This window comes from Lepidochelys olivacea (genome assembly GCF_965140295.1).
Source record: "Lepidochelys olivacea isolate rLepOli2 genome assembly, chromosome: 27".
NCBI classification, from domain to species: Eukaryota; Metazoa; Chordata; order Testudines; family Cheloniidae; genus Lepidochelys; species Lepidochelys olivacea.
The window spans coordinates 17787231-17806952 of NC_140437.1; the positions used below are offsets into that span (position 1 = coordinate 17787231).

Genomic DNA, 19722 nt, shown 5'->3' on the forward strand with positions numbered 1-19722 from the left:
ATTTCCTGCAGGCAGGAAGGCGCCCACACGCTCCTCTCCCCCCGACACACACAGATCAGATGAGCCTGTTCGGAGAGACTGGGCTGGGTTTTTCAGGTGCGCTCTGCAGCGGCCTCGCTGCGCTCCCTCTGAAGTCAACGGGAGTGCAGCTGAGTTCGCTCAGTACCAAGTGCTTAGAAAATCCAACCCGGAGCAGATAATAAAACATCCAGGAAGGAGTTCCAGCGGCAAGCGCAGCCCCCTCTGCTTCCCACCGGGCGCCCCACCAAGACGTGCCGTGTTTTCAGAGCCTGACACACGCGCCACACCAGACAAAGTGCAATCCCACTGGCTCCCACGCACTCAAATCCTAATACCCTGATCCACTGCTGCCCTCCGGCCAGACTTCCATGGACGTTAGTGGGAGTTCTGCTTGAGGAAGGACCTTGGGATTTGCACCAGTGGGACAAGGTCCCTGGGGTGGGGATAGTATCTTGCTCTAGGTTTGTGCAACGGTGAGCACGCTGTCAGAACTCAATAAATAACAACACAATAGCCACTGGTCAGTGAGCTACCCCAAGGTCACCGCATAAACACACACGATATATGACCTAAACTTCCCCCCGTCCTGGAGTCTGTCCCTATTGCTAACTCAAACACCACACACACACACCAACCGGAGCTTTTCTGTGCTTGGCTGTTTCTGAAGACGCTACATACAGGACTTCCTCGGTCCCTGTCCCTACATCCCTTCGCCGAGAGAGAGATGTACGGGTTAGAACGCCTACATTGGAGCTTACAAGTCCCACCTGGTCTAGTTGTCAGGGTGAGCCAGTAGAGCAGACTTCTTCTCCAGGCCCAAGATTTTCAAGTGAGGGACTAATGATTTCAGTTGCCTCTGCTTTTCAGCACCAAACGGGAGAATGGTGAAAAGGGGGGGCAGAAACAGGACGGGGACAGCTCTCCTCATGTGGTCTCCTTTGAGCATTTCGGCTGCATTTTGAGTTTCTCTGCATAGGCCAAGCATAATCTCAGAACAGGTGACTAATAATTGGAAGTCTCAGGCTCGCTTGTACCCATAAATCTCTATATATTTAGTAAAATAGTGCATTCGATAAAAAAACCCCGATGTCCCTCATTTCAGAGTCCAGGGCTTGAGAGGGACGCCCAATGGCACACAGTTCCGGTCCCCCAGACCAGTGGTTCTCAACCGATAGGTACACTACCTGTACGGGCCGGAAGACGTCCCATGGGCCTGGCGGTGTGCTGATTGGGCCGCAAGCGGCCCGCGGGGTGAGAACCCCTGGCCCTCGATTGTTTCCCTACTCAGATGGGGAGCTCCCTCTCGTCTCTGTGTGTATTGTTCTGTGCCCCTGACTTTTACTGGTGCCCTTCCAGTCGGTGCCCTCCTGCTCAGCCCAACTCCGTGAGTCACTTGTGCGTCCTCGCACTGCAGCCGTTCACAGTCCTTGAGAGCTCATCACAACAGGCGGAAATAGCCAGGCACCTGCTTGGATTGCGGGCGTTGCTAACAAGCCCCCTTTGCAGCGTTCGCTCACTCAGCGGCCTGCTCGCGGCTCTCAGGATGGCTTCTTTGGACGTCTCTGGGGGAAGTGCTACTGTATTTTCTAAAGCTGAGCTCTCCTGCTGCGGCTGGATGAAGTGGGCTAGTCCAGCCCACACCTCTGCTTTATCAGCGTCAGCCAGAGATGGACAGCTAGCAGAAAAACCCTGCTGGCCAGGGAGACAGAGGGAGAGCGAACTACCCTAAAGCTCTCAGGATGCAAATCAGCCAGTCAGCTGAGCTGCCTGGAGCTATGAACTACGCAGCACACAGATTTAACCTAGACAGGCATTTGGCTGAAAACACACCTGTTCTCTGCAGGAAGGAAAAAGCTCCTCTTCCCCAGGAACATGGGAGATTCTGCTCTTCTCTGCCTCCTGAGCACCCCGATTCTCTCAGCATTGCAGCTATTCAGACAGAAACCCTGGCTACCCAGGCATAATGACAGGTTTTGAGCCTAAGCTTTCGTGAGCTACAGACTAACACGGCTGCTACTCTGAAACCTGTCATTATGCAAGGCACTGCATTTAGCGGTATGGAGTGGAAATCTATCAACTACATGAAAAAAGACATCTGATGAAGTGAGCTGTAGCTCAGGAAAGCTTCTGCTCAAATAAATTGGTTAGTCTCTAAGGTGCCACAAGTCCTCCTTTTCTTTTAGCCGCCCAGGGTCTCCCAACAGCACCCGTCACGGTGGCTCCTGACGCTCCTCTGCATTGCAGCTGTTCTGTCCAGGCCCTCCAACAGCCCTTTGCACTCCATGAGTCAAAGAACATTTCTGTTTAAATAGGCATTTCGCTGGACTGGGAAGTCAGACCTCCCGGGTCCCATTCCTGGCTCTGCCACTTGTCTAGGTGTGTCACCATGGGCAAGTCACTTCTCCTCTATGGTCCCCCCAACCCGCAGCCTTGTAACCAGGAGCTACTTATACTTACTGACTCAGCTGGGATTTTCAAAGGAGCCTAAAAGTTTTAGGTGCTTAAATCCCATGGAAAGACAATGGGAATTGGTGCCTAACTCCTTCAAGCTCCCCTGAAGCTCCCACCCCCAAGGGCATAATGCACATTCATTGAGGGTTGTATGACGGAAATCGCTTTGCAAAGCGTAAAGCAGCAGTTCTCAAACTGTGGGTCGGGACCCCAAAGTGGGTCACCGTCCCGTTTTAATGGGGTCGCCAGGGTTGGCTTAGACTTGCTGAGGCCCGGGGCCAAAGCCCACCCCTCACTGCCCAGAGCCGAAGTCCAAGGGCTTCAGCCCTGGGTAGCGGGGCTCGGGTTACAGGCCCCCTGCCTCAAGCTAACGCCCTTAGACTTCAGCTTTGACCCCACCATCCTTGGCAGTGGGGCTCGGGCTTTGGCCCCTCCACCTGGGGCAGCAGGACTAGGGAGAGCTGAGGCTTCGGTCCCTCCCCCCGCCCCCCACAACTGGTGTCCTGTAGTACTGTAATTTTTGTTTTCAGAAGGGGGTCGCAGTGGAATTAAGTTTGAGAACCCCTGACAAAGTATCATTATGAGCCAAGTGAAACCTTGTTATGGGTTGAGCTAAAGCCCCACTGAGATTGGTAGTTTCGATCTCACCCCTCAATAAAACATAACGATAGACATCAGCCCCCACCGCAGACAAACCGGGGTGTGAACGCACACAGGAGCTTTTGGCAGAGCAGTGCTGGGGCGGGTGCGGGTGTGCAGGGCAAGAGAAACCTCGCAGCACGTGCGATCAGACAAGAACAGACTGAGTGAGAGACCCGGTCTGACGGAGCAGCTAACAGCATGTGGCTGACCCTGGAAGAAAGCTGGGGAGAGGTTTTGGGACAGGGGTACAAGCTGAAAAGCGTATTTTGGTGAGGTGAGCCAAAGAAGCCATTTCCTGCTGTTTGATTCCCTCTGAGTTCAGAAACATGGGACTTGGGACATTCTTTGTAAATAAACAAAACCGCATCCTATCACCAACTTGTATTCTGACTGGGGACACCCACAGGCTCAAACTCCAGCTAGCCTCTCGGGCAACGAACTTGTCATGGCAGAAGATGTTACAGTCTTACATGTTCTTTTCTTAGTGTGTGAGCCGTGGGTAGTCTTTGGAAAAAATCCAGCATCGTTCTCAGTTCTGTGATGAAGACCTTGTTGGGAGGAGCTGTTGAAAACCATAGGAGAGTTGACTCTCCCGCTTAATCTCTCTAATCAGAGTCAATTCTTGCTCCCTAGAAACTGGGTGTTAGTGTTTTGGACTGAGATTCCCGAAAGAAGGGATGCTTGCATGCTGTTTGTGACCATCTCTGTTCCAGGACTAGCATAGCGAGTTACATTAAAGCACACCCACACTCTGCCTCACTAATTTCTTCTCTAATGGGAAGTCGACCAGCAAGGCCCTGAAATCTGCTACCACTCCTCAAAGGGGCAACAATATTTATTAATATGGGAAATGACGAACAAGTCTTGGAAGCCAGCTCCAGAGCATGAATTCCTGAACCCAGGCTAAACAGGACAACATATTCAAAAGGACCCAAGAGGTCATGACTGGGCTAGCATTTGCACTCATTCCTGGCATGTGCTATGTAAGCAACAGGCTGAGGAAGGAGGGTTTTGCTGGGGTTTTATTTATTTTTAAGCATTTCAGAGTCCATCAAAAGAAACTTCAACCATAGAACAAACAGTAAATCTTCTGTGCTGCAAATGCTTCCAGCAGTTCAAACAAATGCAAAGTAGCTGCTCTCCTGCCCAAAACAAACAGCAAGTGTGTCGCTCTCTCTGGGAGCAGGGGGTTTCTTGGAGAGATGAGACGTGGGCGGGCGCAAGCAGCCTGGAGAACAGATGACAAACGTTAATGGGAAGAAGTGTTACTACTTCAAAAGGAGGATTTGAATCAGACAGCCCAAGCAAATCCAGCACCACACCAATGCAGTTGTTCCCTTTCCAAATAAATAAATAACCTGTTAAAAGGCACTTGGCTTCTGTGGGCAAAGGAGCAGAGAGCTGGAGTACACAGCTACCCGACTGGTTCCCAACTCATGGCGGCTTGGTGGCTATGTGAACTAATGAGGTGCTGGGTCTTTGTTCTATTTCCAAGCACACACAAGACAAGATCACATCACAAGAACCATCAGCATCTTTCCTGGCACGCTCAGCAAAGGGAACAAGAACTAAACAGGCCCTGGGGAATAAATTCCCCTCCATTGGTAATTACTGTTTTGGGAGGTTGATGAGATCACAAATTCAGTCGATGAAGGTCACTGTCGACACAAGTTACTTCGACTCCTGGAAGGCATTTGACTTAGTCCTGCACGAAAACAACCATGCAGAACCCTTGTCAAATAAACATTGGCAGTGTTATCTTTGAAAACTCATGGTGATCAGGGGAGGTCCCAGATGGCTGGAAAAAGGCTAATGTAGTGCCCATCTTTAAAAAAGGGAAGGAGGAGGATCCTGGGCACTACAGGCCAGTCAGCCTCACCTCAGTCCCTGGAAAAATCATGGAGCAGGTCCTCAAGGAATCCATTCTGAAGCACTTAGAGGAGAGGAAAATGATCAGGAACAGTCAGCATGGATTCGCCAAGGGCAAGTCATGCCTGACTAACTTAATTGCCTTCTATGAGGAGAGGTCAATTCCTCTTGTGCGTTATTTACCTTCATTATGACTAATGGCTATGTGGCAAAAAACAAAAGATCTGTTTTGTGTGTGAAGCATTTTCCTTTCCGGAACTTGTGTATGTCTGATCACAAATGTAACTAAATATTTCATATGCTTTAAAAAAAACCACCAAGATAACTGGCTCTGTGGACGAGGGGAAAGCAGTGGACGTGTTATTCCTTGACTTTAGCAAAGCTTTTGACACGGTCTCCCACAGTATTCTTGCCAGTAAGTTAAAGAAGTATGGGCTGGATGAATGGACGATAAGGTGGATAGAAAGTTGGCTAGATTGTCAGGCTCAACGGGTAGTGATCAGTGGCTCCATGTCTAGTTGGCAGCCGGTATCAAGGGGAGTGCCCCCAGGGTCAGTCCTCGGGCCAGTTTTGTTCAATATCTTCATAAATGATCTGGAGGATGGCATGGATTGCACCCTCAGCAAGTTTGCAGATGACACTAAACTGGGAGGAGAGGCAGACACACTGGAGGGTAGGGATAGGATACAGAGGGACCTAGACAAATTAGAGGTTTGGGCCAAAAGAAATCTGATGAGGTTCAACAAGGACAAGTGCAGAGTCCTGCACTTAGGACAGAAGAATCCCATGCACGACTACAGACTAGGGACCAAATGGCTCGGCAGCAGTTCTGCAGAAAAGGACCTAGGGGTTACAGTGGACGAGAAGCTGAATATGAGTCAGTGTGCCCTTGTTGCCAAGAAGGCCAATGGCATTTTGGGATGTATAAGTAGGGGCATTGCCAGCAGATCGAGGGACATGATCGTTCCCCTCTATTCAACATTGGTGAGGCCTCATCTGGAGTACTGTGTCCAGTTTTGGGCCCCACACTACAAGAAGGATGTGGAAAAATTGGAAAGCGTCCAGCGGAGGGCAACAAAAATGATTAGGGGTCTGGAACACATGACTTATGAGGAGAGGCTGAGGGAACTGGGATTGTTTAGTCTGCAGAAGAGAAGAATGAGGGGGGATTTGATAGCTGTTTTCAACTACCTGAGAGGTGGTTCCAGAGAGGATGGTTCTAGACTATTCTCAGTGGTGGCAGATGACAGAAGGAGGAGTAATGGTCTCAAGTTGCAGTGGGGGAGGTTTAGATTGGATATCAGGAAAAACTTTTTCACTAGGAGGGTGGTGAAACACTGGAATGCGTTACCTAGGGAGGTGGTGGAATCTCCTTCCTTAGAAGTTTTTAAGGTCAGGCTTGACAAAGCCCTGGCTGGGATGATTAGTTGGGGATTGGTCCTGCTTTGAGCAGGGAGTTGGACTAGATGACCTCCTGAGGTCCCTTCCCACCCAGATATTCTATGATTCTATGAGTGTGGCCTAGTGGATAGCACAACGGATCTGGGATGCCGGAGACCAGGTTCTACTCCCAACTCTGCCTGCTGGGTAACTGTGCCACCTCGCCATTCTGTACCTCAGTTCCCCCCCACCACTCCCCCGCTATAAAAATGAAGATAACACTGATCTACTGATGAAATGCACTATATAAAAGATGTAGTGATTATAATAAATGGATTTTAAATGGTTAACTGGTAGATCTCAGAGTCATTGTAAATGGGAAATCTTCCCCCCTCGGGGATCTGTTCTTGGCCTGAAGTTATTCAATATCTTGGAAGAAAATAGGAAATCATGGCTGGCAAAATATGCAGAGGACGTAAAGATCAGCGGAATGGTAATAGCACCGGGGCCATGTCACTTATACAGAGCGACCTGCATTGCTTCATAAGGCGGCTCATTTGAATACAGCCAATGCAAGGTCACCCGTCTAGGAACAAAGACTGGAGACCACACTTCCAGAATGGGACTGCGCTGGGATCCAGGGACACTGCAGAGGAATCCGGGTCACGGCAGATCACCCAATTGAACATGCACTCCCACTGCGATGCTGCAACTAAGAGGGCAAAAGCAGTTGTCGGATGTACAAGCAAGTATGTCAGACAGGAGCAGGGAAGTGATGTCACCCCTGGGCACAGCACTAGCCAGACCATTACTGGATACAGCGTCCAGGTCCTTGCGTAATTCACAGAGGAAGTTGACAAACTGGAAAGGGTTCAGAAAAGAGCTATAAGAACGAGTCCAGGTCTGGGAAACCTGCTTTAGAATTAGAGGCTTAAGCAGCTCCGTCTATTGGTTTAAGCTTCTCTTGGACAAGAGGTGACTTGATCGTGGCCTGCCCGTACCTACCTGGGGAAGAGATTTCGGATGGCAGTGGGCTCTTTACTCTAGCAGAAAAAGGCAGAACAAGATCCTGTGGCTTGAAGCTGAAGCCAGACACACTGAGACCAGAGAGAAGGAACATGTTATTAAAAGTGAGGGTTACTACCACTGAGCTAGCTGTCCTAGGGCCATGGCGGATTCTCCATCACGTGAAGTCTTTAAATCACACCAGGATGGCTTTCTACAAGCTACGATGTAAATCTGCATCAAGCCCATAACTGGTGTTTGAAATCACCAGCCAAGAGTCTCTGCTCCTGCAAGGTGGGAGTTCAGACAAGGTCACTGTAGTGGCCCCTTCTGGCTGTCACAGCTGTGAACAATGTGTATCACAGTAGCGCCTAGAAGCCCCCACTGAGCTCAGGGCCCCATTGGCTGGACATTGCCCAGACACAGTGTGAGAACATCTTGGCCCCATAGAGCTCACAGTCAAGACAGGCAAAGGCTGGGAGGTGCGGGGGGGGGGGGGGGGGGGGAGGGAACTGAGTCACAGAGAGATGAAATGACCTGCCCGAGGTCACACAAAGAGTTGAACCCACATTCCCAGTCTCAGCCCAGAGCACCCCTCCTATCAGTTCTGTATACCAGACACACCCTTCTGGTGAGCAACTCCACTCTGCCCTGACAGGGGAATGGGTTTTTTACACCTCTAATTGTTACAGTTCCACTCCTTCCTCCTTCTTACCCACCTTCCAGCTTTTTCCCTTGACGTGACTTGCTGATTAAGCAAGGAGAGTGTGGAGGATGCTCGCAGTGACCTATGCAGGAGTGGTACTTTGCCTTCAATTATTTCTCTTGCTAACACGCAAGGAATTCTCGTTTGAGACACACCCCCATTAATTACAACCTGTGCTTTCAACGAATTACAGAAGCAAAGTCATCCAGGGAACAACATGCCCGAGCTCTCTGCAACGTCAGGTGCCAGTAATTACTCACAGCCTCAAAAACCCAAGGGCAGTTATGTGGTTGGGGCCACTGAGACAGGTTCACATCCAGAACTTTAAATCACTCGTGCAACCCCCCGAGATCACGTGCATGTTTGTCGGGCATGGAGACTGCATGCAATTACAGCAACAAAAACTCTGTCATTTCACGGCCTCCAGCCAGGGCACTTCCGGCCACGATCCTGCCGCATCTCATGAGCTCAGCGAGGTCAGGCTAGATCCGTGCTTGGATGGAAGATGGCTCAGCAGTCGGCCCTTTTGCGTTGGAGTCGTTGGCCCTAGGGGTTGTTCTGGTGCCCGGGAAGAGCGGTAATGTCTAAATCCCAACTGAGCCAAAGCCCAGCAGTGAAGGAAGGGCTAACTGCAGGTACTGTCTTTCAGAGGAGATGTAAAGACCAAGTCCTGAGCATTCATGGTTATTGACTGACATGGTCACGATGGCGTTTTTCATACAAGTCAAGGAAGTAACCCTGGTGCCCTGAGGAAAAGGCTTTGGACTGCAGCACCGTCAAGCCAGCCCATTCAGAGGGAAATGGTGAGTAGGGACCCGTCCTGTGCAACGCACAGAAAACAAGCCGTGGTGCCCTGCCAAGGATGGCTGAAGATGACCCCCGAGGCCGCCATTCCGTGACCTCAGCACCCACCTCTTCATACAGCGTGTGAGGAAGACACTGTGCCGTTCGGTCACCCCTGTAGCAATCATGCTGGTTTCCCCACCGGACAGGAGCCAAGGAGAATGAAGCAGCGACGTCCTCTACAAGGTGGTTGATTCCAAGAGAGGATCAGCTGCAACTCGAGGGCCTGAGCCCCTTAGAAGAGGGTCGATGCAGATGCTGACCCCTTGCCGCTGCTTTTCACCAAGGCGAACGATGAAGCTCTTAGCAGGGCCACGCTCCCCCTCCCAGATGCTTCTAGCAAGGCTAAAAGGCCCAGGGTTCACAGTGCAGACACACCCTTCGTGGCAGCACTCTGTGACCCTGGACTGAATTTAAGGTGCTGGTTTGCTCTATAAAGTCCTAAGGGAGACTTTGCTCCTGAAGAGACCACCTCTCCCCTTGCACCAGTCTCCCCCCTATTCATTTTATTTATACATGCTGTACGTTCTCATCCACAATAATTAAGATAATGAAAATCAAGACTTTGGAACTCTCTGAAAGTTCCCAGGATTTAGTGATCACATGAAATGCTAATTAGCAGAGCAACTGTGACCAGGGAGCCCCAAACCACTGCAGCCCTTTTCAACCTAACTCACCTTTACCCCTTCAACAGAACTTCTGCTTCACAGAAAGGCCTGTGGCTTAATGAAGCTCAGCTGTGCCTGCGTCTAGTGCTGGATGATCAGTTACCGCCCCTGACAAGGCTGCTAGGGCTCTGCAGGGCTGATTTTTCTCACCCTTGTTAAATGCTCAGAGTCCTCCTCGACATCTAGCCTGTGAACTGACCTCTTCACCCTACACTCCTTCCAGGGAGCTTCTCTCCTTCCAAGCAGGGAGCAAGGAGGGACACTCAAGTGGGAAGCGCCACCCAGAGGGGTTGCTGATGCTGGGACAGACACCACTGCCTGAAGGAATTCTGTTAAACCATGATTGATAAATAAATTGGTTAGTCTCTAAGGTGCCACAAGTCCTCCTTTTCTTTTTGTGGATACAGACCAACACGGCTGCTACTCTGAAACCGGACAGACAGACACACACACGCAGACACAAGGGATGACGGGGGCAGGCAGGGGAGAAGAAAGGAAGAGGGGCAGGTGTGGACTGAAGATGGGGTGATAGTCAGAGCAGGCAGCCAATTAGCACAGACAGGACAGAGCAAGTCCTGACAAACCCCCAGCCAGGTCTCTGAATGTCCAAAGATCCTTGCTTCGGGCAGGTGCAGTGTGGTGGGAGGGGGGTGCACTCAGAGTTAACACCCTGCTCTTAGGAAAAACACACAGGGAACCTAAGTGTTCCCAGGTGACAGTCAGCAATAGAGCATCCCCTAAAACGGACCTGAAACTTTCCCTTCAGCACTGATGCAGCGGGAAAGACGTCCCCTACTCAAACCCCAACATCTCTTCCTGCAGTAACAAGAGGTTTTCCTTATAAACCTCCCATCACAACACTGGCCAGTTTCAACCCTGCTCCGCTCGTAAGAGCTGACACCGCAGAAGCTGTCTGGGGACCAGAATACAGCCAGAGACACTGACCTGCTGCCTCCGGGGGCTACACTACTGTCTGACAGAGAGAGGTGCCAGAGAGAGGTGCTCACTCGCAGCACCGTATGCTGTGTCCTGCCAGGGAGCTGCCCGTTCTCCATCCCCAACCTCTGATAAAGGAGGAACCGAGGTTGAGGGTTTCCAAAAAGTGATTTTGGGGGGCCACATGGCTTTTCCAGAAGATGCTGAGCACCCACCCCTTGAAATCCAGGCACCCTGAAGACATAAAAACTGAAGTGCCCCAAATTGTTGGGAACAGCTTGGCCAGACTGGCCTTAATAAATTGGCAGCCAGGGCAGGAAAATGCACCAGTCAGCTTGCTCAGCAAATTAAGACTTACAGAACAAAAAAGTATCCATGTCTTTTTGCCGTCCCTAACCGGCTTTCCCTCCTCTCTGCCCTCCACCCCTCCTTGTGAATAAAACAAGCATCACTTCAGATCCAAATTCCATTCCCTGTGAAGTACAAAATTAAAGACTGACCATGGAGCCAAATTGAGCAAAATCTAGTTTGGTTTAATTCCTCCAAGCCCCGTCGGTAAAAGGAACCCCGCTGTTTTCTACAGGAAATAGCATATACACTTTTGCCTTCACATACCACCACTGCATCATCAGGGTTACATGAGCCTTCTTATACATTCATACCGAAGCAGCAGCTCTCAGCACCGAGATAGACACAGCGGGGCCGGGGCGGGGGAGGCGCGGCGGGAATAGATTAACATTAAAACTTAACCTAGAAAATTTTCCCTTGCAATTTCCCAGTGATCTTTTTATCAACTAATTTTAACAAAGTTCCCATAATTAGGGCAGGGAAATCGAGACTTGGGAACATTCCCCTTTGCAAACAAGAGCAAATCTGTTCCAATGCAGTTTAAAGTTCCAGGCTGATCTCCAGTTTAGCAAACTGCCCCTTCCTTTCTGCCTTTCCCAGAGATGCCCCTGGCTGGTACCAGCCTCACCGCTGCTTGGGCTGCGCAGCTGCCATGGAGTTTTAACTTTGTTTTTAGAAGAGGTTTCGTGACCTGCTCCCCTGTCTCCGTTGTGCAAAGAGCTGGGATGCGAATGGCAGCAACCCACCGTGCAGGACTCAAGTTACTATTATTGCAACTGTTCCAAACTTCCTCTCCCTTGCCCACCTCCTGCCCCGATGGGACTTGCCAAACAAACGAGGAGAGCAGAGGATGCTCGCAGCGATGTATGCGCCTTCAATCATTTCTCTATTGTGTGTCGGTTGCATTGTGGTAGCACCAGGCAACCCCCAGCCCCACTGGGCTACACAACAGCTGCCCCCGGTCCTGTAGCATCTCCAAATCTTTACACAACCCCGTCAGGCAGGGCAGTGCTATTACGCAGACGGGGAACTGAGGCACACAGAGACTAGCCCAAGGTCACACTGAAAGAACAGGGAACTGAACCCAAGTCCCCTAAGCCCCAGGATAGAGGTCTAATGACCGCACCTTCCTTCCTCTCTTTTAGCATGAGAGGCCCCATAGAGCAAGTACAGACCCTTCCTCCCACATACTGAGCCTGTGAGGCCCATGGGATTCTGGAAAATGAATTCTTGCTTAATTGCACACAGAGGAGCGTTGAAAGAGTTTGGGTCTCTTCTGCGTCATGCAGCACAAGCATCCTGTCCGGCTGCGACTACTGGCCTGTGTTGATGTGCCAGAAAGCAGGATACAAGCCTGGAAGGACCATTGTCTGTCCTCGTGTGGCCTGAAGTGGGATATTGGACCATCTGGACAGTGCCATTACACCAGGGCCTGCTAATGTCAGAAAGTTCAGGTCTGGAAGCTACAGGTACGAGGGAGAAACACAAGGAGATCATTGGGACTTGGAAAAAATTGCAACACATGAATATGGACGAAGCAAATTCAGAGAGGCAAGTACTGCCTCTGTGGCATCCTGCTGTGAGCATTCGAGGCAAGCTTTCTTGCAGGTACACATGAATGAGGAATTACGCAGAGCAAGACAGTCATTTCAGCATGTCTCTACAGCTGGCCTTTGCAACCTCCCAAGGCTCCAGGAGGCTCCTTCAAAATAGATTTTTTTTTTTAAAATGACTCGCAAGTAAATTGTTGTGGTGCCTGTAAAAACAAAAACGAGCACTTGTTACCATGCAGCCATTGACCAAATCTCCTGGAGAGCACAGATCAATTCCTGCGAGGGGCTACTTGACATATAAACCACCACACTATTTTGGACCCAATCTAAAAACATCAGGCAAAGAAACAGCCTTTGTATATCACAATGTTATTTCTAACTTGACAGAGAGAACCTTGTGGGCTTTGTTCCTCCTCTCCAGGCGGCACATTTTGCATTTTTTACTTTGCCATGGAATGATTAAGAGCCGTGGAACAGTGAGCTCAAGGTGTGGAAACGCCAAAGGGCGGCAGTGCCGGAAAACCAGCTCTATGGGACTCTTCGTTAGTTCAGAAAAACCAAGAAATCATGCGTTGAGACATGAGTGAATTTTCAGAACTAAAAGCAAATCAAAGCAAAAGGCAACGCAAAGCAACGCTGCCACAGGGTTTCAGTCCAGCGTAGAAAAGCTTTGAACACATGGCTTTGTTTACTCAGAGGCAGGCTTACAGTACATCGGACACTTTTAAAATATAGATATATCCGCAGGGCTGCAAGAATAAATTAAAAGCAAAAGAAGGAAAGAATCCAGGAAATTAAGATCTCTCTCATAGGGTAGCTATATTTCAAATTATAGCCACAGCATCCAGTGTTCCTTTGCAGGCAATAAGGTAGCAGCAAGCGTGTTCATTTTGTGTGTTTGCTACTTGCTGTCTTTCATTAGTGCCTTTATGAATACTTTATAATGAGAACCCCTTAGCAAAACATTAATTCAACCATTTAGGGAGCAATCCAGGCCCTACTGAAGTCAGTGGGAGTTTTGCCGCTGACTTCAAGGGGGCCAGAGTTTCACCTTAAGAATTAAGCCTCACAATGCCTGAGTTGTCAGTTCAAACCCTATCTCAGGTGTGTGGGAATAAACAGGGAGAAGTAAACTATCACCTTCAGTGCGGTTACTCCGGAATTACACCTACATGCTGGAGAGCAGAATCCGGCTGCACCTTAGTGCGGATCTACGCACAGAAGACACACCAGTGCCACGAAATCAAAGCTCCCATTTCGGTAGAGCGCATTCACACTGTGCCACCTGGACCAGCTCCAGTTACGTTGCCCGTGTCCACACAGCAGCAGCTGTATCCCAAAAAGCATGGCGCACTGCGGCTGGGCATCCCAGGGGCCTCTGCACCACCTGCAGGCTCATCCTGGTGTGGGAAACATTTGCAGCATAGTGTGGGAGAGCGGCTGGCACTGCAAGGAACTGCAGGAGTCGTGGGTCAGGCTCAGAATTCTAGCCGATCGATCCCGTAACGCACCATTCCTGAACTGCGCGGGTGAGGAACCCCGCATGCTAACCCCTTGTTGGCGGCCTCAGCAGACAGGCCAAGGCCGGATTGGACAACAGACAGAACCGCGCGCCGGCCCCGGGGCGCTCACGCTGGGGAAGGACTGGCTCGTGCTGGGAAGGAGAAGTCCGCGCTGCAGCTGCCCATGCTGTAGCAACACAAAGGCCTTTGGTCTCAAAGGCCAGCCCCCTTCGCCCTCAGGAAGCCAACCTGCCGAGATAACACACTCCTTGCACCGTGGCAACAGAAACATCTTTTGCCCTGAGGTCATGTCTGAAAAATTCCGAGAGGAGATTTTGATGGGCTGCTGCAGGACTGGAAGGCAGCAAGAAAATAACGCAAACCACCACCAACTAGAGCGATCAGAGGGCAGGGCAGGAAAGCCCAGCAGAGATTTAAATGGGACGTGTCTATTCAAGCTGTTTATTATTGTTCGGTTAAACTGCAGTATTTACGCTAATTCCTGCCAGCACAAATACACCGAGTCTCTGAATCTGGTGTCTCGTATCTTCCCTCTACAACAACGGAGAGAGGCTCCCCACGTGGGGGCGCAGGGCAGGGAAGGGATTAGTAACGAAGGCTCCCATTGAGCAAAGCACTTAAGCCCATGCTTAACTTTAGGCACATGCTTAAACACTCTGCACCTGAGTGGGACATTCAGCCCATTCTGCGGGAACTACTGACATGAAGCACATGCGCTCAGGTTCCGCTGACTGAGGGCCTGATCCTAACCCCACAGAAATACATGGCAAAACTTTCTGTGGGAGCAGAACTGGGCCCAGTGGCTAGAGCTTTGCTGGCTACAGTTATGGAAAGCTCTCCCAGGAAGGAAGGAGGTTGGGAAAGAAGACGAAGACATCCCAAGCTTACAGGGGGGCACCCACACGCCCACATTATCGCCATCCAAACTGGGCAGCCTCAGGAGAGCACTGCAGGGCAATATAAATAAATCCATCCTCCCAGCTGCAGTTCTCCCGCCGGTTAACCAATGGTCTATCACCATCTTTTGCTGAAAAGGTTTCCCTTTTGGTTCACCAAGATTCAACCGCAGGACACAATAGCTCGAGTCTGCAAATCCGAACCCAGATCCCCGCCCCCAGCTTTGCTGGATTTGGCACCCAGGCCCCGATCCTACAGTCGGATCCCCCCGCCTGTGCAGATCCCCAAGCGGGCACACCGATCCGAGCGAGGACAGCACCCGTCAGGGAATGTCAGGTTAAAGTGACCTGTGCCCTGCCCCTTTAAGCACTGACGGTCTGTGGAGGGGGTCAAAGGGACTAGCTCTGGTTGTAGCAGCAGACTTCTGTGTGTTCCTAAAGGACAGGGCAGCCATAGGGCTTGTGCCAGCTTATTAGTCTGTCTGTTTGATCCTAAGCTAAATAAACCTCCCATCTCAAAACGCCCCCTGGGCTTGGGAGCGCAACACCACCACATTCCTGGTCCTGATAACCACGGCAGGTGCAAGAGCCTCCTCCTTTGCAACTGCCTCCTAAACCAGCCTCCTCAGACTGTACTTGGCCATTTTTGTCCTCCTTTCTGCTGCTGGTTATTATTTAGCTCTGCACAAGACCCTTGAGAGTCAGTTTACGGGCGGAAGCCATCCAAAATAAGGGGGCAGGGAAAATCCCCAGTTGTTCTGCTCCTCATGGACTGAACTGGGCGGTTCGGATGCAGAGGGAAAAGCAGGACCAGCTCTCCAAGTTTAACTGCATTGCACGCTGATCGCCTTTGTTCAAAACAAAACAACCCTAACGCGCTCACGTGTTGTATGATGACAAACAACGGAACCTACACAAGACAGGCTGGACATGGCATAAAACAGCTGCTTCGAAATGAAAGGGCCAAATGCAAGGGGGGAGAGAGGCAAGCCACACAAAGAATTTGCCCCTAAAGGCAATAAATATAGGACCTCCCCATCAATGTGTTTAACCTTTAAAGCACAATACTGCTCCCACCAATATGAACGGGAATTTTGCTCATAGCTTCTGCTTCTTACGAAGCGGTCATGATTTTAGAGGGTCTCAAAATATTTGGTGTCAAAGCCCCAAATCCAGGAGTCATGTGGTTATGGGAGAATCTCAGATTTCATTGTAAAAGGACATTTCTGGCCCTTGTGGCCGCAGAGAAAAGCTTGAGAAAAGCATGACCTGCTACAGGCTCAGCAATTAGAAGGAAACAAGAACCCGGCCACCCAGCATTTCTGGAGCTCACGATTTCTGAACATCTGGAGTTAAAAACCTTGCCAGCGCAAAACCATCACTTGAGCTGGTGAAGGAGCTGAGGAGTGCTAAGGCCAGTGCGTCAGGATGCAATTGCAACAGCTTTGCCATTTTTTGCAAGTGCATCCTCACCTACTAATTATAGGCCAGCGTAATTTAACTATCCTATAAAATTTCATCCTGAAGACCTATTTTTTCTCCTATTTGAAAGCATAAGAGAATTTATTTTAAATATATGTACAGAAAACAAAATGCCCTGAGCCCATTGCTCAATTCAGTGGTATTCAAGGCAGGACATTCAAATTTTATCATCCAGAGAGTTACATTTCACAGTAAACATACTTACTGTTCTGTTCTCAGTATCCCACAGCACTGTGCTAGACAAACAGAACAGATTGCTCCAAGAGCCACCACTTGGCTGGATGGCTCCATCTGAAAGCACCTGCAGCCACTCAAAAAAAAAAATGATTGTGCGATTTACTGATGTTATTTGGTGAAGAAACACTCAATCAAGCTGGAAACAGAGGACACAGACTCATCTGTTTCATGCCTCTTACATCTTGCACCAGCTTCCAGCCGCGCAGGGCTATTTTAAGAGAGCGTGCCATTTGCAAACATGGAAGCTTATACAGACTATCCAAACCACACACTTAGATGCTCAGATCAGTACCTAGGGTGAAATTAACCCTGTGCAGACACCAAGCACCAGAGCGATACATTATGTAAATTTCCAGTGATCCAATCCTGCAAAGACTTTCTGACGTGCTAACTTTACGCAATGCGGCCAGCCCCAGCAGCTTCAGAGGGGTGATGCCTGGTGCGTTAGGTTAAGCACAGGCATAAAACTTGGCAGGCTCAGGTTATTAGAGGCATTAAGTGGTGCACCGGCATTTTGCTAACCCTCTGCCTGGGGTGAGTGACTCCCCATAAGCCCTCTAACACAGCCTCCCATGCCGGGAAACCAGACTAGAGACCTCACTTCAACCCAGAACCAGAGACTTCACCCCATTTTGCTTGGTAAAAGCAGATGCGTTTAAGTTTGAACTTCTGTCTCTGAAAAAAAAAAGGGGGGGGGGAGAAATCAGCTGCACAACCCCATCAAGCTCTGTTTTCAGACTCAGGGAACGGACTCATTTTTCCCCGTTTGACTCTAATACGTTTGGCATTAAGTGCTGACAGTTCAGCTCGGGTGTTCTGCCAAAGATAAATCAGACACGTAGCTTCTTTTTAAGATACTTACGATTTACTATTCAGGAAAAGATTTCCAGCCCTACCACTCGCACAATCCCCAGGAAAATTCACAGTAGTAACTATGCAGCTATCAAGTGAGTAATAAAATGACCTGAACAACATATCGGAGGACAAGAGGGTCAGAAATCGTCCGGACAGGAGTGACACTCTGGGGACTAAGTAATTGCTGATCACTGACATTAACATGCTAGAATTACATTTGTTTCATAATGGGAAATCCACTCCTACGCAGGCTGAAGCAATGCCCCACTCGTTACCCAAAGCACTCACAGAAAATGCTTTCATGAGGACTCACCAAAAGGCTTTTCCTTTAAAAGCTGAGTACCTCTTGTGGAGAGAGCCAGAAAGCTGAGGCTTGATTTTCTACATAAACCATTCCACTACTGAATGAAATCTACCACTGGGAGCACCCTCCCAGCCAGCCACCGAACTGCAGGGTGCGTAGATTACATGACTTTGCACACTTACTGCAGCAGGCTGACAACTTTGCTAATATGTCCCAGGACATGGGAGTTATTATCACAGCAATAAAATCCAGACTGCACAGATGTCACCAACGAACCGCCCTTTTCCCAAGATAAATGGTTCTTGAAATGAATTACTCACCCATGGCAACAAGAAAGGGGGTTTAAAGAACCCCGTTTTCTTTTAAGATCTTCAAAGCAGGTTTCTCTGCCAAATTCACACTTTTTAAAAGAAAAAGTAAAGTTTTATCTCCCCGCACTTGCATCACACACACACACACACACACAAATAAAAGACCAAGCAACCCAACCGTGATCTTCAAGGAGACTGGATTCATTCAAATATGCTGAGATCGCAAGAGTTTGTGTTGCCTTAGACGAGTGAAAGTTTGCAGGGTTAGGAGTGGAAGGAGCTGGGGAGCGTGAAGGGGGCCAGACGCCCCCAAACTCCAGTTTCCTGGGAACCTTGGACATTTCCAGCGGCAAGGCGCAAACAAAAGAGGAAGCAACAGCAAAGCAGGAAAACAACCCGATGCCTCCAAAGGGCTGCCTTGCGGACAGCCACTTGCAAACAACGGACCCGATTCCGGTGTCCCGTCCTCACTCGCTCTGACACCTTTGACTCCAGGTGGAGCAGCTCCATCTCCTGGTTTACACCAGCCTACGAGGAAGCAGAATCAGGCCTCTTTCTCCAGCTCCATCCCCGTGTTTTCGGGGGTCATGCCCGAGCAAATGGCTGGAAAGCAGAGTCGGAAGCGTCCCACGGAACCACCCGGGCTCCGCAGCCCGACCCACCCCCGGCCCTGCCGCCCGGGCTCTGCAGGCGGAAGCCCGCGGCCCGGGGGGGGCATTTCCCACCTGCAGTCGGGGCTTGCGCCCCGGCTCCCCCAGGGACGTCGAGCGAAGCCCCGGGAGCCTGCGGAGGGGCGGGCGGGCGCTGGGGGCTCGGGTCTCAGGCTGCCTCAACTTTTGCTGCGGCTGCAACAAACTATTCTGCCCCCGTCCCGTCCCGTCCCGTCCGGTCCGTGCACGCGCCCGCCCCCCCGGAGACCTCTCCCTGGGGCTCATTAGTTTAATTAACGAACCCGCGCCGCGCTTTCCAGCGCCTCGCCCTCTGCACAGCTGCGGCTGGGGCCGGGGGGGGGGTGCAGCAAGCGGAGCCGCAGCAGCCCCCCCCAGCCCCGGGCATGGCCCGGCCCCCGCTCACCTGGCCGGCCCGGCCCGGCCCCCGCTCACCTGGCCGGCCGCTCCGCCGGGCAGCCGCCCCCGCGCCGGGCAACATTCTCCCCGCGCGCGCGCCCGCCCGCCGCCGCCGCTCGCTCCGGAGAGGGCGCTGGGGCCTGGGGAGCGCGCGCGCGCGCGCCCGAGGAGGGGCGGGCCGGGGGGGGGAGCGGAGCAGAGCAGCTGGTTCTCCTGCCCCCCCCCCCCCCGGCCCGCCCGCGGCTTGCGCCCCTGGTGGCCCATCAGCGCCCCCGGCCTGCACCCCGCGGGGTAGGGCAGGGATGCAGGAGAGCAGCCTGGGGGGGGGAACTCTGGGTGCCCCCCGGGGCCCCCCACGCTGTGGACACTGGGGGGCTCTTCCCGAGGGAGCAGAGTCGGGGAGCTGCCTGGAGGGCCAGGGCTGCCTCAGGAGGGGGCTGACCCTGGGCTCACAAGGGGGGGGGGGTTCCTGGGCCCCATCCCAGCTTGCTGCCCCCGCCCCCAGCAGCGGGCAGAGCGGATCAGGCACCTCGGTCCTGCCTGTGGGGGTGTCTCCTGGAGGAAGTTGGGGGGGCCACCTGAAACCAACACACAGGGGCAGGTCCCGGTGAGCACCACGTCCCCA

General features: G+C 51.3%; 1 protein-coding gene across 1 annotated transcript in view; it reads right to left on the reverse strand.

The window, feature by feature from the left end:
- LOC311513861 (zinc finger protein 385C-like) overlaps positions 1–19197 on the reverse strand; it is a 195395-nt gene extending 176198 nt beyond the window's left edge. Inside the window, exon 1 of the mRNA XM_084616005.1 lies at positions 19134–19197. Within this exon, the coding sequence (XP_084472131.1) occupies positions 19134–19179 (46 nt within the window). The 5' untranslated portion in view covers positions 19180–19197. The remainder of the gene's footprint in view (positions 1–19133) is intronic.
- Positions 19198–19722: the final 525 nt, after the last annotated feature.